Here is a 25,734-nt window from a genome sequence, read left to right as displayed (position 1 = left end):
TGTCTTGCACCCTTGGGGGGCATAAATACAGAAAATATCCCAAGGATTTGGGTTTGACATAGCATGCATAGTAAGATGTATACAATTGGCCAAATACGAGTTAACATTAACATCTAATTCATTAGTCCAATGCAATAACAGACCCCCACTACTACTAGTAGAGGGAATATCAACATAGTTTTTAGGATTAAATTTATTGAAACAAGATAAGACATTATAATTAGATATTATAGTTTCGGAGAGAAAAACTAGCTGCGATTTTGTCGCTCCTGGGAACTTTGCGAGAGTCTCTGTTGTCGGGGCGTTCCCTAAATCCCGACAATTTCAAGCAAATAATTTCGTAACTCCTTCGGCATTGGTGTTGCCGCTACCCGTTCTTCCATATCCGTTGATTATTGCCTCGTTGTCCATTTGTAATATTTCTTGGTTCGTTCTTCCAGATTTCCTTCCGATGAACTTGGTTGGAATTGCTGAATCGACAGAGAGGTGTTGTGGTTAATTTGTTGATTCCCCGCCCATGAATCTGAGTTTTGTCCTCCTATGGTAACTGTCGTTACCCCTGTTGGGTTCTGGACCTTACTTCGTTTAACCTGAGATAAGCTAGACAACAAATCACCGAAATTAGTTCGAATAGATGGTCAGGGGCCCCTCCATATTGGGTTTTTTCCCCTGATCTGGGTTGGCCTCTAAGGGCAGGTGTTCTAGGCTGAGAGATCCCAATTCCCGTCCCTGATTTCTCAAATTAAATGGAACTTTAAAATTATCCTTATATTTGGGTTCCATAGCTTTTAGAACAAGAAGTTTTTGTTTTTCAGACCACCTTTGTTTTAAGAGATCACCAAAAGCAAGAATGGTTGGACAAAATTTTATAGTATGGCCTAACAACCACAAAATTGACAAAACCTATACAACTTTTCTATGTGAATTATGATGGAGATAAGTTTGAAATGAGATAGTTTTAAAAAAATCCTTTGCAGCAACGGTTTGTTGACCGAGTAATCGATCTTAACCCTGCTAAACAGACTCCATTTCGTCGCATCTTCCGGTGTTGTGGGCTGGAAATTTCCTAGTGAACCCGCCAATCTATTTACTATAGTGCAGTTTAGGCATCCAAGAGGGATCCCATAGAGTTGGGTCCAAAACCCAGCTGTATCAAAAGGGAAATCCCCCAGTGAACATTCACTTCGACAAGCCTGAAGAACAATTAATTTCTCTTGTATTACCCATGGTGAACTGTCCAAAGCCAAATCTAATTCCGTTGCCGTTATGAAACGAATAAGAAAGACATTATCCTTAACTTCAGTGATTGTGAACTTATTTGGACCATGGATAAATCTGGATAATCCATCATTGTCTGACCAATGTCTAATTTTTTTTTTACTCTGAATCCAAGCAACCCCATTTTTTATTATGTCCAAAACGGTGTTCATTATTTCTTCCATTTCTACCATTACCAAAGATTGGTCCTCCGTCGTGAGAGCCGCAAATTGAGGTAAAAACTGAGTGTTGGTGTTATCCATTAGCAAAATCAGTAAGAGAGTTGAACCGAATTAGAGAATTAACAACAAGGTGAGGCTAAATTTCGTGCATAAAAATCACTTGAAGGAAAAACAAAGGAAACGAGAGTAGTTTAATAGTCTGAAACCGGTGAATAGAGAGGAAAGTGCCTAAAAACTATTTAGAACCTCTGAAAACCAAATATAAAACTGCTTCTTTTCCATTAGATAACCATTTCGCCACTTATATTGGTTGTTCCAATACTCATCCTAAATCGCACCACCGGCTAGCCAAAAATGGGAAAAAATAGTTTGTACTGTATTTTATATTATGGCATTTGTTTTCATCTAGTTTAGCAATATCCACCGTGGCAACAAGCATCTAACCAATGAAAACATGACATTTGGGGAACAAAACGAGCCCTAGTAGTCGCACGCACCATATGGATTCGCTAGTACCAAAGAAGAACTAAATTAAGGCCATTAATCGAACACCACTCGAAAAAATTCTGAAAGTAATAAATCCAAAACAAAACCTCAGACCATAAAAATCCTAGAGAGAGAAAGAAGATAGATAGATAGAGAGAGAGAGATGCAATCTCTGAGTATCAAAGTTTTCAAGGATTTCAATGTAGTAAATAATACTACTAGTATTACAGGATCTTTAATAGATCGAAGAAACTACAATAATTTTACCAAACAAAAAACATGTAAAATTGTTGCTTCTTCTTCTTCATCTTCTGATAAAAATGGCGGAGAAAGAAAAAATCAGACTTTGAGTTCTTTTATGTCTCGTAGCCAAACTTATGCTCTTTTGAAGCAACAAATGGAAGTTGCAGCTAAATCTGAGGTAGGGTTTGATCTGATTTCTTCAATCCTTGTTGAATTTCTACCTCATGTTTGCCGAATTACCCTAGGGTTTGAATCTTTTTTAATATTTTGTTAGAGTTTTGCTGAATTTTTGCATTTTCACTGAGTTTTTTTCATTTTTGGGTAGTTTACCCTTCTGGATTTTCGTGGTTCTTTTCAATTGTAATTTCAGTAATGTTATTGTTGATGTCAAGTTGATAGTTAATGATAATTTGGGGTATTTGTGTATGATTTGGGGAAATAAATTTTTGACCTAATTGGGGATTTTGCTGGACAAAGTTCTTGGTAATCTATACTTTGATTATTGATGAATTTAAGCATTATTACATCTTTAATGAAGTAAAGTGCCCTAATTTTGATACTGTCAATGAAAAGAGAGTAGTAACTCTGTCAGTCTGTTGTAATGGGGTTTGTATCAAACTCTAGATGGTTTAGTTAATTGAGAATTACTTTTTTCCTTTTTCCAGATGTATCATTAGTTTGTCACCATTGTAGGATTACAAAGAAGCTGCAAGAATTAGGGATTCATTGAAATCATTTGAGGAAGAAGAACCAGTATTGCGGTTTCGCAGATTGATGAAAGAGGCAATTGCAGATGAGAGATTCGAGGTACCTAACCCTTTGTGCTTTTCTTGTTGCATCATATTCTTTTGCTAATGATATGAAGGAGTGGGGTATTTGGAAATCATGTTCGTTTAGTTGTCCCTACCTCAAGATTGAGTTTAAGTGTATATCAATTTGTCAGCTGTCGATTTTGATCTGTAAAATCATGGGTTTGTTTAAAACTTTGACAATGTTAAAAGGAAAGGGAACATTGAAAATTTGCTACTTATCCTATGAGATTGTCTAGAGGTTACCAATAGACTGCGTCGCGGTGTTTCTGGTTATATTGGGATTTTGCCCCACCCCGGACTGTTAATAATCTCTATGATGGTGCGAAACGCTTGTGCGGTGTTAAGTCAGCAAAGGTTGGTTTTAGTTGATCCGATGGTCTGTGAAGTTTTAGTCTCATTCTGAGCTTGAAGTAGAAACTTATCTTCTATCTCCTGATACCCCGTTAACAAATAATAACCAACCCAATTAACAATTAAAACTAAAAAAGATATTGTACTGCAACCTGATAAGTGAGTTTTGTTTGAATGTTGAATAAGTAAAATAAATGGTTGAGAAATGATATAAAGAGGATTCGGATAAAGACCCGAAGATCATACCTGCTCAACAAGAACAGGGTGGAATAAAAAGGAGATAAGCGAAGGAGCTATCCTTGCTAAAAAGAACGACAGGATAATAAAGAGCAAAACACCTAGTCACCAACAACATCAGAACCGAGAAAGCACTAGAGCCTTCCAACGATCTTATTATACATGTATATAGAGGAATACTCAAACACTGCCTCTCCTATTGGAAGAGCCGAGCCGAGGGAGGAGAAAATCAGGGAGTAAAAGGATTGAAGTTCTAGGAAATACCAAAGATTGTAGACCGCTTATTTTCTTTCTTTCTTTCTTTTTTGCCTTTCGACTTTTTTCACATGATATATCTAGGGCACTAGGGAGATATGACTTTCCGTCTTTGTGTGCTTCCTTTATACAAATTTATGATATGCATAGCTTCTTCGTCACCGATTTATTGGGTTGCCACCATTTCTCATCCTAAGCTCTATTTGTTCTTTTTATTATATCTTGTTGTATGGTATCTAAAATCGAATTACTAACGTTTGCAATCTATATAATAAGGGAGGAGGGTATCTTTTTTAGAATATACCCTCCTCTGCAATGGTTAAGATTACACCTCCCAAACTTATGTCCAAGGATTGAGATTATATCTCTTAAACTTTTCTTTAAACCCTCTTCATTGGCTAAGATTACATCTCCCAAACTTATCTTAAAGGGTTGAGATTATACCTCCCAAACTTATTTTCAAACCCTCTTTAATTTCCAGGATGCAGCTAAATACAGAGATGAGCTAAAGCTAGTAGCACCATATTCACTCCTTAAATGTTCGAGTGATGCAACAACTCTGGTAATTACATTAATCTCTTCTTCTATTAACCCTTGCTCTATGAGCTTTAACTTGGTTTTCTGTAAAATAAGCTAGGTTAGGTCCATTTAGTTCTCAGCTTTTCGTTTTGGTAAACACAAACTTTTCCATTCAAAACTTGATATTCAGGAAACTAGTTGGCCTTATCAGTCTTTACATTTCTCACCTACTTGTATACTTGGTTTGTAAGCATAAGGTTGTGTTTGTTTTCCGGATGAAACTAGTCTGAAATCTGAATCAATTGTGTGCAAGTTACTTGTACAGTATGGATTCGTTCATGCACTTATCATTTTAGAAAAATAAGATGTTACAAAAAGTGTTGTTGCCAAATTCAGACTTTATCTTTTGAGCTGAAATAACATCTATCGGAAAGGAATACTTGTTTAAACATCTAACTCTATTGAACAGACAAAAGCATGTAAAACAACTAAAATTATGCATAGTCATATTCTATTTCAGATTTCAGATTATCCTAAAAAAAAAAGACAACCTAAATCCTGTACTTATATTAATAGATACTTCTCTCCTAAATTAGGGACCAACCATGTTAATAGATCTTCTATTTGGTGTTTTAGGGGATCAGGGTTCAAGTCAGAAGTGTATACATTGAGAGCCGAAGTCAACCTTCTAAAGGACAGTATTTTTTTGCCTATAGGATAAGAATTACCAATAATTCAGAGAGACCTGTTCAACTTCTTAGAAGGCATTGGATCATCACTGATGAAAACGGGAAAGTTGAGAATGTCTGGTAAAGCTCTTTCTGTTCTTTTCTCCTCGTGCTTTTTCACCTTACGGCAATTTTCTATTTCCTAACATCAGAACTCCATGATAATTTCTAGTCTTTGTCACACATGTGCTTTCTTCTTATTTTGGCAGGGGAAGTGGTGTGATAGGCGAACAACCCGTTATACTTCCTAAGACTGGTTTTGAGTACTCCTCTGCTTGCCCATTAAGCACTTCTAGTGGGAGAATGGTAATTTTTTATTTTGTTTCTCCTTATATATATATATATATATATATATATATATATATATATATATATATCAAAAGATTCTTGAAGCGATTTCAATGTGCAAAAAATTGTTAATCTACTTGCTACCCGTTATATATGAATTTGATCTTAAAAGAAAATGTTATACATGAATTTGAGTTTTTATTTGATGCAGGAAGGTGAGTTTGAGATGAAACATACGGACAGACTAGGCTCCTCATCATTCAACGTAGTTGTTGCTCCTTTCTCTCTCTCTATAATTGAAGATGAGTCAGATGCCATTTAAAGTCATAAAACTCCAGACTACTCGAGATACATCAAAGGCATCTCCGAGAAAATTATATCCGTGCGAGAGCTTACTCGTCTACACTCAACTTCTACAGCTTCCTAGTCACCGTTTCTCTTCTTCCAAAATTCGGGTAACTCTTAAATGTGTATGTAAGGATGAAATTTTGTCTGTCTATAATATGCTTTTCCTTGTTTATATGTAACGTTTACTACCTTTATGTGGTTGATAAACTGTCGAATTGGAATAAACATGATTTATGATGTTTTTGTTCTTTAGTTTCCTCACACGAACTATTTATTAGTAGTTGTTGAAATTCAACAGTTTGGCATGCACACCACATGTTTCACACTTCTTACACTACATGAAAATCTCATTACAACTTGAAAGAATTGAAACTAGTACCATTCCCATTTAAGTTATTTAAGTCAAGTCCCTTAAACTTTTCTACTGTTAATGGTGTACCTTCTCCAGCATCTCCACTTAACAAGTTTGCTCTATTTCACCAATATTGTGCTCTAAAATTGAACAATGATAGGTACTCTCTCTCTCTCTCTCTATGTCTCTCTCTCTCTCTCTCACTCACTCTTAACTTGTACTGTGGACAGTGGGAAGGAATATTTCAGGGCAGAAAGTAAAAAAGTAAAGATGCCTTTAGAGTACCAATTTCCAGTTTTCAAATACATATATAGTATTCTCTTCATAAAAAAAAAAATACATATATAGTATGATCAACAAGTACAATTGGTAGATGAAACCATTACAGACCACCAGCAGATTCCTCTACTATACTCCCAAGTGCTTTAGATGTTCTCATTTTAAGTTATTTTTTGAATGATATATTTATTGACACCTATATGAAATATGAACATGAAGGTTGGAACGATTTTTTTGCGAGAATGGTTCTCCATCATTTTCACCAAATAATTTCTGAAAAAACTAAAAATAAATAAATATTTAGTTCAATAATAAATATTGAAACGAAATTCCATAAACTTTAACAAGTTATATGAATAACATTTTAGATGGGATCACTGGATTTCTCTCCAAACCAACTAAACTACCACCATTTAAAAGAAAAACCCCTTGACTCACCTTTTTGGGGTTTAATAGTCAAAAGTTGGTCTCAAAATATCCCAACTCTAAATGTAATATTAATGGTGTCTTATGATGTATTCATGTTCTTGTCCTTTACTACATAAGAATTAGCTTTCTTTTAAGAGAAATCCCTTGGAATTAGGAGGATTCATATCCTTTATGTTTTATTGATTGAAGTTTGCAAAAATTTTTTTGTCATACTTTTTGAGTTTGATTGAAAATTAATGAATGAGAAAGAAAAGCAAGATAAGACTTCTCACAATATAAAAGAAAACCCCACCAAATTTTGAAATATTGTTTCTTTGTTTTGTTGGTTGGGTCATGCTTTAAAGCAACAATAACTGAAACATAAAAGCATTCACAAAAAATATGTACATAAGGGTATTTTCATCACTTCGATTAACTAGTCGCAAAGCTAATGTTACTTACATGTTTTGTTTCTAGAGTTTGAATAGGTCTTGTTTTTAAACCTCACCATTTTTTTATATCGATTACAATGTTTATTATAAGAATATTGATACATCCTGAAGAGAAAATACAAAAATACATAAGGATTCGTGAATTGAATAAGCACTATAATCGCCTTATGTTAAGTCCTTAAAGATCATTCTAAAGAGTCTAAAACTCATTTAAATTACTTATATCTAAATTCAATAAATTATAGATTTTCACTTCTACGAAATCAAATCTGGAACCTTTGCGATGCAGATTAAAGTGTCTAACCACTGTACTAAGAAGTGTTGAACGAACCTCACTGTCTTTGTTTATTAGAGAAACATCCCTGAAAATAATCCAATTGATGTCTGTCCAAAATAAAAATAAATTTAGAAAAGCAATCCAATTCACAAAATGTGAATACCCAAATATAGAATCTCAACATAATTAGTAGAATAAGTTGGTTTCCTTTCTCTAGTTTGTTGGGAAATGGGTGTATAGGCAAAAGGTGGCTGACTTAAAAAAAATTCATGAATTTACCGTAAATAAAATTAGTAAAAAATGGATGTTCTTTAATTGTATGGGTTAATATGCTTTAGATCACTGTGGATACAAAGAAAAAGGAAGCTTATTCTCAAAGCTTACAGACCTTATTCTCTCTCTCTCTCTCTCTCTCTCTCTCTCTCTCTCTCTCTCTATCTATCTCTCTCTCTCTATATATATATACCCTTTATAAGTTTAAATGTAAAGCAATGAAGCAAAGCATCTAATCTAAACACCACCACCACCCTCCTTAGTCTATTCTATGCCTAGTAAGTATGCAACACTTTCCTTTGCTTAGAATTTAGCTCCATCTAATCTTTCATGTCATTTTAATACTGGGTTTTCTAATTAATTTCTGTGCTAAAATCTTTCTAAAGTTAAGAATCTCTCTTCATTTCCTTCCATTTATGAGGTTCAAATGTTCAATGTTTGTTTCTTCTTGGTGGTTGAATCCACATATGTCAAACCAGCCACTTTTGTTTTTGATTTTTTTCTTTAATGTTCTTCCATGTCTGATAAACCCATATTTATTTTCTTAGTTCAAACAAGAATCATGTCTAAATTGCTTATCTGGGGTTTTTGGGTCCCTCATTAATTTCATTACAGAAATGGGTTTCTCATGATTCATTCCAATTTTTGCTGTAATCATTTTGAAAGTTTCAAAACCCTTGTTTGGTTCTTTAATGATGGAGTTTAATTTCTTTCTTGCTTTTGAGTTTTCTAGTTGATTCTTTTTATTTTTCTTCCTTAAATGGTTAATGATTTTGAGGAATTATCAGAGCCAAAAAAATTTCTGAGAAGTTTTGAGTTCATTTTTCTATCTTCTAGATTTGGCTTCTCCCCTTTATCTGGTTAAGCAGATTCCTTCTGGTTATCTTCTTCAATAGTGTTAAATTCAAGCATTTCCTGAGAAACTAGATTCCAGAACTGAAAATGAGTTCTCATTTACTAAACTCCATGGATTTGTTAACAGCATCTTCAAAAATTTCTTGGCATCCAGTTATGACTGCTGATACATCGGTACCGTCTTATTGGTTAAATTGGAGAGTTTTGATTTGTGGAATTTGGATATCATTGTCTATGGTTTTAGCATCATATTTGATATGGAGATATGAAGGTTCTAATAAATCAAGAACGGATAGAGGAGAAGAAGAAACTCAGGAAGAAAGTAATTGGTCCTTGTATAAAGATGAAACTTGGAGGCCATGTCTGAAGGACCTTCATCCTGCTTGGTTGCTCGCTTTTCGTATTATTGCCTTCGTTGTTCTTCTTTCCTTGCTTGTTGTCGATGTTGTTGTCGAGGGAGGTGGCATGTTTTACTTCTATACTCAGTAAGTAAACTCTTTCGTTTTTTTGTTCATCTTTTGCTCTAAAACTAAACTCGCCCGATTTTGAGTTACAGAAACTAATACTACTCACTTATGCCTAATGACTTCGATACTCGGCAAGAAAAAAAAAAAAGAACAAGAAAATCTTAAAAACCATCTAATCTTTCTTATTGATTGTTTTTCTTTCCTTGGTATGTAAACTAATTGATTGAGCAAGGACGAATTCAGCATTTGTCTATTAACATTATTGGATAACGTCGGTATTAGAATTTGTGAAGTAGACCTTGTGAGGTGAAAGAGAGTTGCGCCCAATAGCCTCTAACATGGTCTTAGAACTAGTGTTTCAGCGATGGGTAGGGACTTCGTAACCTGAGCTAGCATTGAGGGGAAGTTGCATAATCCCACATCGTCTAGGCATTGAAATTTGAAGTAGTTAAGTCTAGGGCCATCCTTTCCTTGCAAGCCAGTTTTCAAGGAGAGTTAGGCTTAATGGCCTCTATCATTGTCAATAGCTCTAAATATGGGCAATGCAAACGACAAAAGATTTCTGCAATTTTAGCGGCTACTGGCTTCTGTGAGAAATCCAATAATATACTTATCACCTAGTTGAAGTTTTTTTCCTTGTTTATCTTAGTTCAAGTTAAGTATATCTAACTTTCTTGATTATGGGTTCATTACAGGTGGACATTTGCGCTGGTTACGGTTTATTTTTTGGTATTTCTTCTAACTTGAAACTTCTATTTGAAGATTCCCACTATACCTTTCTTGTCGTGAAGATTCCCACTATACCGACATTTCTTTCTTCATATTGTAGCTTGGCTCTATTCTCTCCGCTAATGGATGTTATGAGTATCGTAATAGAGTTGGCGGTGACAGTGTTGAGCTAGACGAAGAACAAGCCAACTACTGTCCTCCTTCCCACAACGAAAACGTTACAAAAAGCTCTGCTCCTCAAGAACAAAACTCTGATCGTCAAACTGCTGGAATTCCTGAATACATTTTTCAAGTGATTTTCCAGGTAAAAATCTTAAAAAAACAAAACATTACTCAGAACTAAAAACGACATCTTCAAGAAATAGATGAATTTTGGATTCAAGGTTGTGATAAAGGTTCCTAATTTCAATATGCAGATGACTGCTGGAGCAGTGATGCTCACTGATACTGTCTTTTGGTTCGGCATATTCCCATTTCTTATCATCAAATCTTACCATCTAACTTTCGTAAGTAAAATCTGTGAGAACTACTGTTTAATTTTGATGACAATCTTAATACTGAACTCTCATTTATGCAGTTGCTGATTTGTATGCATTCGATCAATGCTGTTTTCCTTATTTCAGATGTAGCTATGAACAGCTTAGTAAGTTGAACTTACAAGTTTTATCGTTCTTTTGTCAATATATGATCCTTTAAATATAACGAACTCATTATGAAAAATGTCTGTTCTAGCGATTTCCATGGTTTCGATCGGCATACTTCATTTTGTGGACTGCAATCTATGTCATTTTCCAATGGGTTGTTCATGCTTGTGTCTCACTTTGGTAAGTATAGATTGGTTACAACTCCTTTTCTTTTCTCCTACACTCAACACCTTAATTTTAACAATTTTTCTCTGTCTAGGTGGCCATACCCGTTTCTCGACTTATCATCCTCTTATGCTCCATTGTGGTAAGCCTTTCTGTGATTCCACTTCCTTGTTAAATTGAACGAAAATATATTCGATGTTTGTTAGATAGGCTATTCCTTCATGAAGAAACCCAACATTTTTTATGTATTTTATAGGTAAAATGTATGTCTCTGGTCAAAAAGTCATGTAAGCCTGACGCCTTGGGCTCTAGGCTTCGTGCATAGGGCTCACCCAACATTTTTTATGTGTTTTACTGGTACAATGTATGCCTTCGGTCTCTAACTTCTGCAAGCCCAAAGGCCCTTGGACCTCAGGCATAGGGCCCACGGCCCACCTGTGTGGAACCATTCACATAAGTAACTATCCCTAATATTATGCTTCGGGCCGCTGTAAACCAGTTGAATGTTTTTAGTCTTTCACTTTGGACATAGACAGTGACACTGGGCCAAACTTTTTTAGTAGTAAAGACTTGAAAATCTTTCTCGTTTTTGATAGTTAATACTTTCTTAAGTGAAAAGCTAAACAATTCTTTTTATTGATCCGAACTTGCAGGTACTTGGCAGTTGGGTTGATGCATATTCCCTGCTATGGCGCATTCCTTTATCTAATAAAGAAGAAACACTTGTTATGGTCAAGATGGTTTCCAGATTCTTATCAGCAAACGAGGCAATGGGTATGAAGTAAGTGAGTAAGATCTTCATGATAATTGATAAACCAAAATTTTATGTTAGGGTCTCGACCGAAAGCACAAAAGTTGGCATCAAATGAGGTGATTACTCCTCAAAAGTGGGTCGATAAAGAACAGAGAAAGAAGATACAAATCCTGTTCAAAATACAAAGAACGTTACTGACCATACAGGAAAAGAAAACATACAAAGTTCATTTTCATTTCTTCTGAGGGTATACAAATAGTTAGTCTGATCATATTTTTCCTGAGGAAGGTGAAGAATTGTAGTAAATAATACATTTAGTGTTGATATAGAATTTTATCTGTGGTAAAAATCTTCTATCTTTTTCTATTCGCATTGTTTCTAATTTTCCCCTCATTTATATCATGATATACTGTAAGTTTCCACGTTGGCCCGTTTCCAAATTGAGAAAGACGGTTTTGGGTCAATTGGCGGTTTCCAATTGATGAGAGGCGGTTTGTTTTGGATATAGGCGGTTTCCAATTTTGGCACCAAAATTGAGAAACCAAAGTTCTTTTTTATGGGGCTTGTTATGACGGTGGACATCCTGTATAAATAGGGGGTTTGAGTGCTTGTAATTCACAACACAAGCAACAACAACTCTTCTTTAGAGAGAGCTAGAGAGAGCAAGTGAGAGAGAAATCTTTTGTTCATAGTTTTGAGCGGTGTTTAATTTCTCGGTCGTCAAAGATTTAGTATAGAAGGTTAATTTTCTATACGGTACCATCTTGGGACGAACTTGCGGGTTGTGTGAGTCGTCTTTATCTATCCTTCAATAAAGATTTCTTGTTCGCCCGAGGACATAGGCTTTAGGCCGAACTACGTTAATTTCTGTTTGCATATTTAGATTTTGGCTTAGCTTTTCGATTAATCTTCATAGTCGAATCAATTTCTAGGTAAGTTCGATAGCTTCCGCGACTTTTAGTAATAACAATTGCTACCAGAGCCTTGTTGAGATTGAACGAAGAGAAGATGGGATCGAGAAGTGGTACGGTCAAAGCAGGGAAATATGAGATGGAGAAGTTCAATGGGAAAAACGATTTTTCTTATTGGCGGATGCAGATGAAGAATCTGTTAATCTCACAGAAATTACATAAGACGTTGACGGGAAAGAAACCAGGAGATATGTGGGAGGAGTTAGATCTCGAAGCACGGGCAACCATTATGTTGTGTCTTGAGAGGGACGTGGCGTTCCTAGTAGACGGAGAAACAACGGCGGCGAGTGTGTGGTTAAAGCTAGAAAGCAATTTCATGACGGAAACTTTAACGAATCGGGTCTACTTAAAATCCAAATTATTCACATGTAGAATCGAAGAGGGTTCTTCTATTCAGGAATATGTGAATAGGTTTGACAAGATTATTTCAGATTTGAAGGATATTGATGTTAAGGTTGAGGATGAGGACCAAGCCCTCATATTGTTACTTTCATTGCCTAAATTCTATGAGAACCTTGTTCAAACTTTAATGCTTGTTGGTGATAGTCTAAGCATGGAAGAGACGAGAAATTCGTTATTAGCAGATGACCTTCGTAAGGTTGCTACTAACAGTATGGCGTCAGGTGGAGTAGACAAGGAACAAGCACAAGGGTTGTTTGTAACGAGGGGGAGGAGTAATGAAAGGGGAAAGGGAAAGGGCGGGAAATCTAGATCCAAATCTAGAGGCTCTTTCAAGAAAACGTGCTTTAGTTGTGGTGAGCTTGGCCACTTTAAAGCGGCTTGTCCAAAGAGAAAGTTGAAGCAAAAGAACGAAGGCTACAAGGGGAAGCAAGAGATGCAAGAGGCGGGATATGTGTCAGAAGACCCTGATGAATGTTTCTCGGTGACAGAGGTGTCTGAGAAGATCTCCGATAAGTGGATGCTTGATTCAGGGGCGTCACACCATATGTGTCCAAATAGGGAGTGGTTTACTACCTATAGGAGTATAGATGGTGGTACAGTTATACTGGGTGATGATAGTATATGTAAAACTGTGGGACTCGGAACAATACGTATCAAGATGCACGATGGAGTGGTGAGAACATTGACGGACGTAAGACACATACCCGAATTGCGAAAAAATCTAATTTCCCTTGGTGTGTTGGAGCGGAACGGCTGTAAGATAATTATAGAGAATGGCTCCATAAAAGTCGTTAAGGGTTCTTTGGTGGTAATGAGAGGTACTCGTTACGGTAATTTATACAAACTTTTAGGGACAACAATTACTGGAGATGTAGCAGTAGGAATCAGTGGAAGGGATCCAACGGCTAGTACGAGGCTTTGGTATATGCGCCTTGGGCATATGTCAGAAAAGGGTCTATCTTTGATGTGCGGGAAAGGCTTGTTGAAGGACATGAAGAAGCCTTGCATGGAGTTTTGTGAGCATTGTGTGTTCGGGAAGGCACAAAGGGTGACGTTCTCTACAAGCAAGCACAGGAGCAAAAAGGTATTAGACTACGTACATACCGATGTCTGGGGACCGGTAAAGTTACCTTCCAAGGGTGGTTCCAGGTATTTTGTTACATTCATTGATGATCATTCGAGATTTGTCTGGCTTTATTTTCTAAAGCATAAGAATGAGGTATTCAACACATTCCTGGTGTGGAAAGCAATGGTTGAGAACAAAACTGGTCGAAAGCTGAAGACGTTAAGATCGGATAATGGGACCGAGTACACGGATGGGGCATTCAAGGAGTTTTGTAATCAGGAAGGCATTGTGAGGCACTGGACAGTAGTAAACACACCTCAGCAGAATGGAGTCGCTGAGAGATTGAACCGTACACTACTTGAGAAGGCTAGATGTATGCGCTCCAATTCGGGATTAGGCGTAGAATGGTGGGCAGAATCTGTTGCTACAGCTTGTTATATTGTGAACAGGTCTCCACATTCTTCTTTAGATGGCGGCATACCTTACGAGGTGTGGTCAGGTGAACATGCAGATTACGGGAGACTTAAGGTTTTCGGTTGTACGGCCTATTACCATGTTAAAGGTAACAAACTTGACAATAGAGCAAAGAAGGCAATTTTCTTAGGATATGCTACAGGAGTCAAGGGTTATCGGCTATGGTGTACGGAAGACAAGAAGTTTGTAATCAGCAGAGATGTGGTGTTTGATGAGTCATCCATTGTAGCTATGGCGAAAGCTACGGTGCCTAGTTGTGGTGATGTTAGGTCTACTAAAGCTCAAGTAGTGGAAGTAGAAGCCGAAGACCAATGGGTTTCTAGGAATCATGATCAGGTGGAGCATCAGGCTAATACTCAGGATGAGGAAATTGATGAACCCGATCATGAGGAGGTTCAAGGGGAAGGTACACAAGTTTTACAACAACAACAGCAGGATGTTACGGTACACACTAGGCCGAAACTGTTATATAAGCCGGTACAGAGGTTAGGGTCAGACAAACCTCTTAGGCATTACGGGCAGGCAAATGTGGTTGAATATGCACTCTCGATGGAAGACGACGAGCCGGTCACCTTCAAACAAGCTATTGCCGCGGCGGAAAGAGAGAGTTGGTTGGTTGCTATGCAAGAAGAGATGGAGTCTCTCCACAAGAACAAGACATGGGAGGTTGTCCCATTGCCCGAAGGTAAGTCTGTTATTGGTTGTAAATGGGTGTACAAGAAGAAAGAGGATTCTTCCGAGATCAAGGGTACAAGGTATAAGGCAAGACTAATGGCCAAGGGTTATGCACAGAAAGAAGGGGTCGACTACAATGAGATTTTCTCACTGGTCGTGAAACATACTTCTATTCGGGTGCTATTGAGTATTGTTGCTCACAGTGATCTTGAGCTGGAACAACTCGATGTTAAAACTGCCTTCTTGCACGGTGATTTGGAAGAAGAAATTTATATGGCTCAACCTGAGGGATACAAGGTTGAGGGCAAAGAAGATCAAGTATGTCGTTTGAGGAAGTCTCTTTACGGATTGAAACAATCCCCTCGCCAATGGTACAAACGATTTGATTTTTTCATGCTAAAGCATGGTTTTCGCAGAAGTGACTATGATTGTTGTGTATACATCAAGAAGCTTCGCGAAGGTGACTTTATTTATCTCCTTTTGTATGTGGATGACATGCTTATTGCTTCTAGAAGCATGGTGGAGATAGATAAGTTGAAATCTCAACTCAGTCAAGAGTTTGAGATGAAAGACATGGGCGCTGCAAAGAAGATACTGGGAATGGAGATTAAGAGAGAGCGATCAAGTAAGAAACTGTACTTGAATCAGAAAGGTTACATCGAACGAGTAGTTTCTCGATTCGGGATGCAGAATGCGAAGGCGGTGTCAACACCTTTGGCACCACACTTCAGGCTCTCGGGAAAACAATCTCCCACTACTACGGTGGAGAAGGATCAAATGGATCGTGTACCGTATGCTAGTGCAGTTGGCAGTTTGATGTACGCTACTCGTCCAGATATTTCACAAGCGGTCAGTGTGGTTAGTAGGTTTATGGCAAACCCGGGGAAGACACATTGGGAAGCTGTGAAGTGGGTCTTGAGGTACTTGAAGGGTACTACTGATACAGGTTTGTGCTTTGGTGGAGACACATGTCAGGTAAGCGGTTATGTTGACTCAGATTATGCTGGCGATCTAGATAGAAGACGATCTACTACTGGTTATGTATTTAGGATACATGGTGCTCCAGTTAGTTAGCGATCGATGTTACAATCTACAGTTGCGTTATCTACTACGGAGGCCGAGTATATGGCTATGGCCGAGGGTGTAAAGGAAGCATTGTGGTTGTGGGGTCTTCTGGATGATCTAGGGATTAAGCAGGAGTGCGTAGATGTATGGTGTGATAGTCAAAGTGCGATCCACTTGGCGAAGAATCAGGTTCATCATGCTCGTACTAAGCATATCGATGTCAGGTATCACTTTGTACGAGATGTCATAGAGGAAGGTTATGTTTCTCTCATGAAGGTACAGACAAATGAGAATCCCGCGGACATGTTGACTAAAGTGGTGACACGTAGCAAGTTTCAGCATTGCCTGGAATTGCTACAAATAGGCTCGTGTTAAGTTGCCCGAAAGGGCGTAATGGCGACAAGGTAAACTTTATGTGAAGGGTTGGTAGAACTACGGTAGGCTTGATCCTATAAAAGGGTACGTAGGCAGCCATGGTCATATGGTGCAGTCGAATGAAGTTACAAGAGGCAGATATATCTTACAAGGAGTATCCTGGTGTTCGTCCAAAATTTGAAGTATATCAAATTGTGTACGAGGTGGAGAATTGTAAGAGGCAGTTTCCACGTTGGCCGGTTTCCAAATTGAGAAAGACGGTTTTGGGTCAATTAGCGGTTTCCAATTGATGAGAGGCGGTTTGTTTTGGATATAGGCGGTTTCCAATTTTGGCACCAAAATTTAGAAACCTAAGTAATTTAGAAACCAAAGTTCTTTTTTATGGGGCTTGTTATGACGGTGGATATCCTATATAAATAGGGGGTTTGAGTGCTTGTAATTCACAACACAAGCAACAACAACTCTTCTTTAGAGAGAGCTAAAGAGAGAGAGCAAGTGAGAGAGAAATTTTTTGTTCATAGTTTTGAGCGGTGTTTAATTTCTCGGTCGTCGAAGATTTAGTATAGAAGGTTAATTTTCTATACGGTACCATCTTGGGACGAACTTGCGGGTTGTGTGAGTCGTCTTCATCTATCCTTCAATAAAGATTTATTGTTCGCCCGAGGACGTAGGCTTTAGGCCGAACCTCGTTAATTTCTGTTTGCATATTTAGATTTTGGCTTAGCTTTTCGATTAATCTTCATAGTCGAATCAATTTCTAGGTAGGTTCGATAGCTTCTGCGACTTTTAGTTCCAACATATACATATAATACTATTGTTGTGACACCCAAAACTCTTAGCAGTTACCAATACTATTGCCACTTTAGACACCTCACAACTAAGTAATTTTGTTCTTCGCGAACGCTCCACAAGCCTACCCAAAAGGCGTTGACACTTACTAAACTTGAGCATTCACTTATAGCCTAGACTCCAGACACTTTCGCGTGCGATGTGGGACTATCACAGTTGCTTCATAAATTTAATATTTATGATAGTTAACTCAAGTTGTATCTAGCTGCAGCGAAAGTGTCAAATTGAGATTATATAGTTAACAGCGGTCAACGGCACCAGCTGCAGTGAAATTGTCAAATGGAGATTATATAGTCAACTGCGGTCAACGGCACAACAATTTGGTCAATCGGGTGGCTGTTTTAACCATCATGGATTTGAGAAGTTCTTTAAAGATTGTCCTGTCAGTTACAAAGTCTATGTGACCTTCCTTTTTCCTTCTTTATAACAGAATATGGTAAAGAAAGCAATAGTTGGAGTACCAAAAGATGGTTAATTCCTCTGTTCTACACGGGAAAGAATTCATTGTTTACTCCTTTCGTACCTCTTTCCACAATGACTCTGAAATATTGACATACAGTATGAAAACGTTAAAGATCGGATATGCGATTCAGAAGAGTGACGCATCGTTATGCAACTTACATATGGAGTTGTGAAGGGTAAAAAATAGATTTAAATTTAGGATTGGGCCGAAACCCTTATTAGATTTTCTTTTGGACTAAAATCCCATGGCACCTTTTACAATCAAATGAGGAAGAGGAGCTGGGACTGAGTCCAGGATCTCCGTTCCTTTGTTTGTCTTAGTCCGCCGAAAATGTCTGCTTGAATGTTACATTTTCAGTGTGTACTGAAACTTGATTGACTTGAAAGATGAGAAAGAGGAGTCGGGACTGCAGTCCAAGATCTCTGTTGCTTTGTTTGTCTATCCCTTTTGGCGAAAATGTTTGCTCGAATGTTACATTTTCGGCTAGTATACTGAAACTTGATCGACTTGAAAGACATCTGTAGCTACTGGATTTTCTTTGTCATTCTCCGTTGCCACTAGATTTTGTGTTTATAGCCTTGGAGATGTCTTATTATGTTTTGATTGTCTCCTTCTGTATGGGATAGGAGATGTTATGAGATTTGGCCCATTGAAGTGTAACAATGAATTTGCATTTGTGATAATGAAGACTTGGACGATAGGCGTTGGTGCTTCTTTCTGTAATTTGTTTCTTTCTTTATCACTCATCGAATTCATCACAAAAATAATGTCCAAGAGTAATTTGAAACAGAAAGTAGTTATATAACTTGGTTTATATGACTATTTTTTTTTTTTTTTTTTTTCCAAATAACAAGATTTCATTAACAAGTTGGATCACTGCTACATGGAGAAATTAAGTGGAGATGGTGATTCCATTCTCGACTTAACCCAGATTGTCTAGTAGTTTTGGCCATATCATCAGCAATGAGATTGGCATCTCTATTTACATGGTTAAACTTCAAAAAAACAAAAGATTTACACATGGAAAGAGCTTCGTTGATCCATTTTTCTGCAGTCCAATGTGTTGGAGAGGTTCTCCCCATCAAGATGAAGATGACATTCCTTGAGTTTCTCCCCATCAAGATGAAGATGACATTCCTTGAGTCTCCGTTCAAAATAAGTTCTGTAAACCCATTAGCCTTAGCAAAAGATAGACTATTTTATTCCCTAATAAGTAATGTATCAATGAATTAGATTCAGACGGTCAATCTCATTCCACCCATGGGGGAAAAAAACAAATTACAAGGAGATATAGATTTCCTTTCTTACAGAATAGCAACATGGGTGCTTCTAAAGGCACCGGACCAAAAAGCTGTTAGCATCCATCTCTGTTAGCACAAAGCTCAATCGCTCCTTTCTCTATTAGCACCACCCAACTATGTAGGCACCACTCAAGTGGAGTTAACCTTATCCCCTCCATCCAGTCCGTCTGTTTCTATTAAGTCACGGATTAGCCAATCCGTTACTTTTCACATACTCACGGATTGGCTAATCCGTTTCTCTTCACATATTCACGGATTGGTCAATCCGTTTCTCTTCACATACTCACGGATTGGCTAATCCGTGTGTTTGGTTGTGAATTTATGGATTGGTGGTTAAAACCTAGACTCTTTTGTTAGTTGAATGATGAAAAAATCACTCGGATTGATGGTTTCGAATAAAAGAATGGTCGCGGGTAAGTGCCGTTGCCGGAGAATGTTGCATTCTTTTCTAGAGTTTTGTTTTGGAAGAAAAATTAATTGTGATTCTTTTTGTTTTGAAAGAGAAGATGGAAGAAGCAAACGAAGGTGAACGTCACCCACATTAAAAACCGATGCTTATAGAGAACTCGGGTCAATGACCATTGACCCGAGTCAATAAAATTGTCGGATGCTAACAGCCTTTTGGCCTGCTGCCTTTAGAAGCGCCCTAGCAACATTTAGGTCAAACTTTGGCCTGTTGGAAGAAAAGATGAAAATAAGAAGGGTGACTTAAAAATCGTTTTCTTGACTCATGATGAAAATGATTCATGCATGTATTTCTACTTCCTCGATGGCAGTCTTACTCAATGGCAGACCTGGGCCGTCTTTCAATGTGACTAGAGGTTTGAGACAAGGAGACCCGCTATCCCCCTTCCTGTTCGCTTTAGCCATGGAAGGCCTAAGTCGCTTACTGGATTCCCCCGATAGCCCTAACAAATTCATTGGTTTCTCTTTAACCCGGTCCTCATTCACCATTAATCACCTTCTGTTTGCTGATGATTGTATTATATTTGGGCTGAACACCTAGGATAACATCACTAACCTCATCAACATCCTCACCACATTCGGCTCAGAATCAGGTCAAATAATCAACTATAGCAAATCCACAATCTTCTTTTCCAAAAACACCCACCCCAAATTCAAACGTCTGATCACCAAATCTCTCAAAGTGCACCAAGCCTCATCCCTAGACAAATATCTGGGCACAAAATTATTCATTGGGGCAAAGAAAAATCAAGCCTTCGAGCCACTGATTAGTCAAATCCAGAATAAACTTTCGAAGTGGCAGACTAATCTCCTCTCCCAAGCAGGCCGCACTGTAGTCATCTCGACTATTACCGCGGCGGTTCCCCGATATCAGATGCAATGCTTCGCATACCCAAAGGCATCAGCAATCGCATAGAGACCATTCAACGGTCATTCTGGTGGGGAAAAACAAAATCCATTCATACCATTAACTGGGCGGCCATCTGCAAACCGCGGAAATCCGGAGGTCTAGGTCTGCGGAACCCTCGCATCGACAACGAAGCTTTTCTTTGCAAACTGGGGTGGCGTCTCCTCAAATATCCTTCTGCGCCCTGGGCTCAGCTGCTTAAAGCCAAATATTTCCCTAAAACGGCCAAACCCTCTCATCCGCGACAAAACCATTCTTGGGTCTGGAAATCGATGGCGGAACCTATCGGAAAACTGACACATCTTATTTTTTGGGATGTCAACAAAGGCACAGATATAAACATATGGGAGGACTTCTGGATCCCAAATCATAAGCCGCCAATTCCCAACCATAACAATTGTCCATTCAACAAGGTTGATCAACTGATCGCGAACCATTCATGGAAGGTGGAACTGTTACCTTTATTCTTTAATGACGAGATTTGCAGGGCAATCCTCAGTATAAATCTCCATCCGTTGGCAGAAGATGAAATGGTGTGGACTCTGACAAATTCAGGCAAGTTCACCGTTAAATCGATGTACAAGTATCTGAGTTTGGGTACCCGGGATCCGGTAACAGTTGATTGGTCGTTCATTTGGAATATCAAATCGATACCGAGGATTAAACTGTTCCTTTGGAAATGCTGCACTAACAGCCTTCCTGTCAAAGACAAAATAGGTAAATACATAGGCAACAACTATAGCTGCGTGTTCTGTGAGCAACGGGAATCACTAACACATGTACTACTGCACTGCAACTTTGCGAGGGCAGTTTGGTTTCATTACAACATCAAAACTGATGGAATAGTCTCGGTGCTAGAATGGATTATGCAATGGCAGTCGCTAGATGATCCAATAGTGGCGAACCTCGCCAAGATAATGTGGTATATCTGGAAAGTAAGATGCGATAAGAATTTCGGCCAGAAGGACACCTCGCCAATGCAAGCTATTCAGAAGATTCATTGTTTTAACACAAGATTACCCGAGGAGAGTCAACCCAATAACAAAGTTATCCAGTCAATCTGGATTCCACCCCCACAACCATTCATCAAAATTAATGTTGATGCTTCTTTCAGCAAGCTCTCAGAATTGGCAGGGATTGGGTGCATCCTTCGAGATGCGGATGGAAACCTGATTACAGCACTAGCAGAACCAGTAAGGGGACAAACAGCGGAGGAATGCGAATGCATAGCCATACTGAAAGCAGCGATATGGGCGGAAGACCTTAATCTCACCCATATTATTATTGAAAGCGACAATATCAGCTTGATTAATCATATTCACAACGAAACCAAGGTAATCAACTGGCAATCGCTTCCCCACATGAAACAGATACAAGCACGTTGCAATAAATTCGATCAAATACTATTTAACTACACCCCGAGGAAAACAAATACTCTGGCGGACGCTCTGGCAAAGTGGGGTAGGAAAAACAAGGTCAGACGGGAATGGAAGTCGAAGGAACATATGATGTGGGATCTGAGATTGTAACGTTTGGTTTTTTGTTTCGGTCTTTCAACAAAAAAAAAAAAAAGACTTAAAAATCGTTTTGTTATTCTGAACAGCAAAAAATGGAGCTTTTCTGCCCCTTACACATTATTATATTATTTAGGCGAGCTTCCTTCAACCTTCTCGACGGCACTGTCAACTTCATCCTTTTCCTCGCTTCCGTCTGTGCTAGAATGAGAAAGCCTATTCTCTTCGTTTGCCTGCTCCACTAGCTTCAAATGAAGCCAACCTGTAGAATCAATAAAGATTTCTGTTCACCATTTAAATTCCTCAAGTGTTGAATTTAACAAATAAACAGTTGATCCTAACCATAAATAAGTTCATTTAGATTCAATGAACTTCATTGTTTTTCATAACGGAAATATCAATAACTGATGTTTGGGCAAAGAAGATATTTTACCGAAGTAGTACAAGAGCAATATGGAACAGTTCCCATAATGGCATAATGTATCATATGCTCGTGTTTTCGGACATGTCAGTTACTAAACTTTGGAACATGTATGTTCAAAATAGGTCGCGATAATGCAGCCACGTTATAAGTTGATAGTTTAAGTTGATTCTTGATTCCACGTTATGTACACGCACGCACATGTATATATATATTTTATATGTATTAGTATATTACCAAGTGGGAATCCAAATGCAGCGCCTAAAGCAGAACCGAGCATCACATTCCTGAAACGCTGTTGGAGGGAACCTGGCACTGCAGGATAGAAGGAAAGGGACAAATATCAACACATAGACTGTTCACTGTTCACTGTTCACTGTTCACCTCCTATGTAGTCATAACCTGAATGAAATAAAGATAAAAAATTTAGAGAAGGTAGTTAATATCTAATTTGTGGTCTTTTTCTCCAAGCTGGACTCAATAGCTACTACAGAAAATTGGTTACTCGATAAGTAATTGGAATCCGCAGATCCACCTGGGTACTCGGGTGTCAGATCAGAATAGGGAATAGCCCTAATCATCCCATGTTGGAGAGTCGAGTTAGTTGTTGCATAGAACTTTGGATGGAAATACTGAAGTTCAATTTGAATTGTTACTGTAGAATTTTTGGCCATTGGGTACAAAAAGTCACACATATAGAAATATGTTATTAGTACATATACATTGATACGACAAGGGAATATACGGTATTACACACATACACATGCACATAACGTTTACAAAGGCGCATAAGATGCACATCGATGCATACACCTCAAGGTAACTACTTAGGTCACTCAGAACTTTGATAAAAGCAAGAATGATTTATTAATATAGTTTCCTTACAAATTAGGCGGAACATTGCAGCAGTAGCTGAACCAGCACCAACTACATTGTAAACATCATGTACACCGCGTTGCCCTGCAAGCATATTCTGTATGCCAAAAAATGCAGCTGTGAACATTCCAAGACCGGCCCCACCAATTATTGATCCACGAGTTACTCGGACAAACCTTTTCTCCATTGCTGCATCCTTGCTCTACCATACGAAAAACGCTTTTAAACTTGTCAACGGAACTAATCTAAAGTTTAGATCTATCTATGATTCGAGCATATACCCACAATAAGCTGTTTGGGATTCTAAAGTATCAATGGAACAAAGGAAGAAATATAGTGACAGAACTAACGATTTAATAAAATATTTAGTTTTTCCTATCAATCAAATTCTTGTAACAACACTTCCTTCAAAAGTTGAAGTCTTTCTCACTTTGGAGAGAGATTCCGCGGAGTGGGTGAGTGTAGAAGGAGAAAAGGACAAAACCAAGATAACCTCTTTTAAAGTGAAAGGTAACATAAAGAGTGTTTGGTATTTTCGGTTTAAGTAACAATTATACTAAAAAAGTTACTATAGAGAAGAAATCAATGGAAACATCAACTTACAACCGATTTAGCTGCCTCCTTACTACCTCCATACAACATACCGGCAAACACTCCAATAAGAGTAGATGTTCTCCAATTTACAGTTCCTGACACCCTTGGACTCTGCTGCTTCAAAAATGAAACAATGTTAGGCTTCAATACAACGATAAACATATATAAGAACATTTACTACATGCAAGCCAGGTAAAAACACGCATCAACAACCGTTGACATTGAAACCAAGTATATCCTCGATTTCGTCTTTGAGTCATTTTCGCTCTTCTTTGCTTCTCTAGAAGAAGTCAATGCTAGGCAATTGTCTGGTAAAACTTAAAAGCATAAGAAGTTGAAAAATATAACCTAAATCGCTAAATGCGTAGTCATGTATAATTATAAAATGTGAGACGAAAGCCTATTATCACTGATACGGTATTTTCTAGCATTCACAGAGCAACAAACACTGAACCTACAATCACAATTCACAAAGAAGATTCTAAGTAGTCGATCTCAGATTAATGTAAATGCAGATCACAATTCACAAAGAAATTGGATCCATACTAAACCCTAAAACCATAAATGAAAAACAAAAAGAGATGTAAGAAATTTGAAACTAGAAGTAGTCGAGTTTAGTATAACAAATGCATCAATCCATTCAACGCCATCTTGAGTTGAAATGCATAATAGAGGTAAAGAAATTCTTACAGTCTCCACGGTTTCTTCTGGTTTTTCTAGGGTTTCCATGTTAGAAATGACGTTCCAAGACAAAATCCTATTACTGATTTTTTCTTTGAAGATTATTAAATCCAAATTAATTCCATGAATGGAACAAACCGCAGTCCCTCTGCTGAGGCCGAGTGTGTAGAAGTCGAAGGACGGAAGGAGAAAGAAATACAAGTCTTTTTTTTTTTTTGTTGAACTGAAAGAAATACAAGTCTATCTATCGAAAAAAGAAAATCATTTCTTAGAACAAAGGTCTTGGACCGACCAGTGCAAGAGCCGCAGCAAGGCCTCGGACAAGTTCGAGAACTTCGACTCTGAGAGTAACTTACATTTCGATCTCACCCGTCCCAAAATCTTTTGGGCATAACTCTTCACCCGACGCAACGAGGCTAAAGTTTTTCAGTCTACCCTCTATCAAATTTAATCCAAACTCTCCAAGCAGCAAAATAACTTCTTGTCACAAGTTGGTCGCACGGTGGTCATCTTTGTCATCGCTACACCCATTCCCTGATACCAGATGCAATGTTTTGCTCTTCCTAAGAGTATTTGTCAGCGAAGTACGACTTCTAGATGTCCTTTTAGTGGAAAAAATCAAAAAGTATATGTACTAAATCCTGGTCTTACATTTGTCTGCCTAAAAATCTGGGTGGACTCGGCATCCATAATTCTATAATGGATAACCAAGCTTTCCTCAGCAAATTACTTGCTTGGAGACTCCACACTGAACCCAATGTCATCTGGAGTTGTCTTCTCAAATCCAAATATTTCAATAGAACTTCCACTCCAAGGCCCAGGCATACAAGCCACTTCTTGGATCTGGAAATCGATTTGTAAGCAGATTGACACTTTACCCTCGCTCACCGTTTCAGAACTGGGTCAAGGATCGCAAATCAACATTTAAAATGAAAACTGGCTTCCCAATTTCCCTCTCCCATCAACAACATTAACAATCCCTCTTTAACTTCTGGCTCAAAACTTATTCACAACAACTAGTGGAATTTGCAAATACTTCACAGCACTTTGGATCAAAATATTTGCGATTTTATTCAAACCATTACCATTAAGAAAAATAGTCAAGAGAATCTCAGATGGACATTAACCGACTCTGGGATATATATTGTTAATGTATCAACACTTATCTGTATCCATGCTAGCAACTTACGTACTGACGTGAATTGGAAGTTTATTTGGAAATGTTGCTTCGGAGCAGCCCGTATGCACATCAGCAAATATATTAATAATCAATT

The 25,734-nt window shown here is 38.0% G+C and overlaps 3 protein-coding genes across 18 annotated transcripts; 2 read left to right on the top strand and 1 right to left on the bottom strand.

Moving 5' to 3' along the window:
* The first annotated feature begins 1,950 nt into the window (after positions 1 to 1,950).
* On the top strand, positions 1,951 to 5,943 carry LOC147567635 (uncharacterized). Its single transcript, XM_086654248.1, has 6 exons — positions 1,951 to 2,346; positions 2,862 to 2,975; positions 4,305 to 4,385; positions 4,979 to 5,151; positions 5,280 to 5,376; positions 5,570 to 5,943. Exons 1-6 carry the CDS (start codon positions 2,089 to 2,091, stop codon positions 5,678 to 5,680), a joined length of 834 nt encoding a protein of 277 aa, XP_086510374.1. The 5' UTR covers positions 1,951 to 2,088; the 3' UTR covers positions 5,681 to 5,943.
* A 143-nt stretch (positions 5,944 to 6,086) lies between these two features.
* LOC147567634 (uncharacterized) lies at positions 6,087 to 11,710 on the top strand. 7 transcript variants are annotated; one of them, XM_086654245.1, is made up of 9 exons: positions 6,087 to 6,218; positions 8,730 to 9,087; positions 9,765 to 9,798; positions 9,899 to 10,102; positions 10,215 to 10,304; positions 10,376 to 10,441; positions 10,531 to 10,622; positions 10,702 to 10,749; positions 11,261 to 11,710. In XM_086654245.1, exons 1-9 carry the CDS (start codon positions 6,212 to 6,214, stop codon positions 11,385 to 11,387), a joined length of 1,026 nt encoding a protein of 341 aa, XP_086510371.1. In that variant the 5' UTR covers positions 6,087 to 6,211; the 3' UTR covers positions 11,388 to 11,710. The 7 variants fall into 7 exon arrangements, with proteins under 7 accessions (XP_086510371.1, XP_086510373.1, XP_086510369.1 ...); XM_086654247.1 differs by having other exon boundaries at positions 6,111 to 6,218; positions 8,757 to 9,087; XM_086654243.1 differs by having other exon boundaries at positions 6,133 to 6,218; positions 8,585 to 9,087.
* Positions 11,711 to 18,898: 7,188 nt separating this feature from the next.
* On the bottom strand, positions 18,899 to 24,782 carry LOC147567633 (uncharacterized). 10 transcript variants are annotated; one of them, XM_086654232.1, is made up of 6 exons: positions 24,470 to 24,666; positions 23,789 to 23,893; positions 23,195 to 23,387; positions 22,547 to 22,624; positions 21,878 to 22,150; positions 18,899 to 19,030 (listed from the first exon to the last, which is right to left on the bottom strand). In XM_086654232.1, the coding sequence occupies exons 1-5, from the start codon at positions 24,506 to 24,508 to the stop codon at positions 22,017 to 22,019; spliced, it is 549 nt and encodes a 182-aa protein (XP_086510358.1). In that variant the 5' UTR covers positions 24,509 to 24,666; the 3' UTR covers positions 18,899 to 19,030; positions 21,878 to 22,016. The 10 variants fall into 10 exon arrangements, with proteins under 10 accessions (XP_086510358.1, XP_086510356.1, XP_086510360.1 ...); XM_086654230.1 differs by having other exon boundaries at positions 23,789 to 23,896; positions 24,470 to 24,664; XM_086654234.1 differs by having other exon boundaries at positions 18,899 to 19,052; positions 21,905 to 22,150; positions 24,470 to 24,664.
* Positions 24,783 to 25,734: the final 952 nt, after the last annotated feature.

This window comes from Eschscholzia californica, unplaced genomic scaffold (genome assembly GCF_041429995.1).
Source record: "Eschscholzia californica isolate CP2 unplaced genomic scaffold, dmEscCali1.0.p SCAF_1, whole genome shotgun sequence".
NCBI classification, from domain to species: domain Eukaryota; kingdom Viridiplantae; phylum Streptophyta; class Magnoliopsida; order Ranunculales; family Papaveraceae; genus Eschscholzia; species Eschscholzia californica.
Note: the sequence above shows the minus strand (reverse complement) of the source record. Positions and strands in the feature narration are given on the sequence as shown.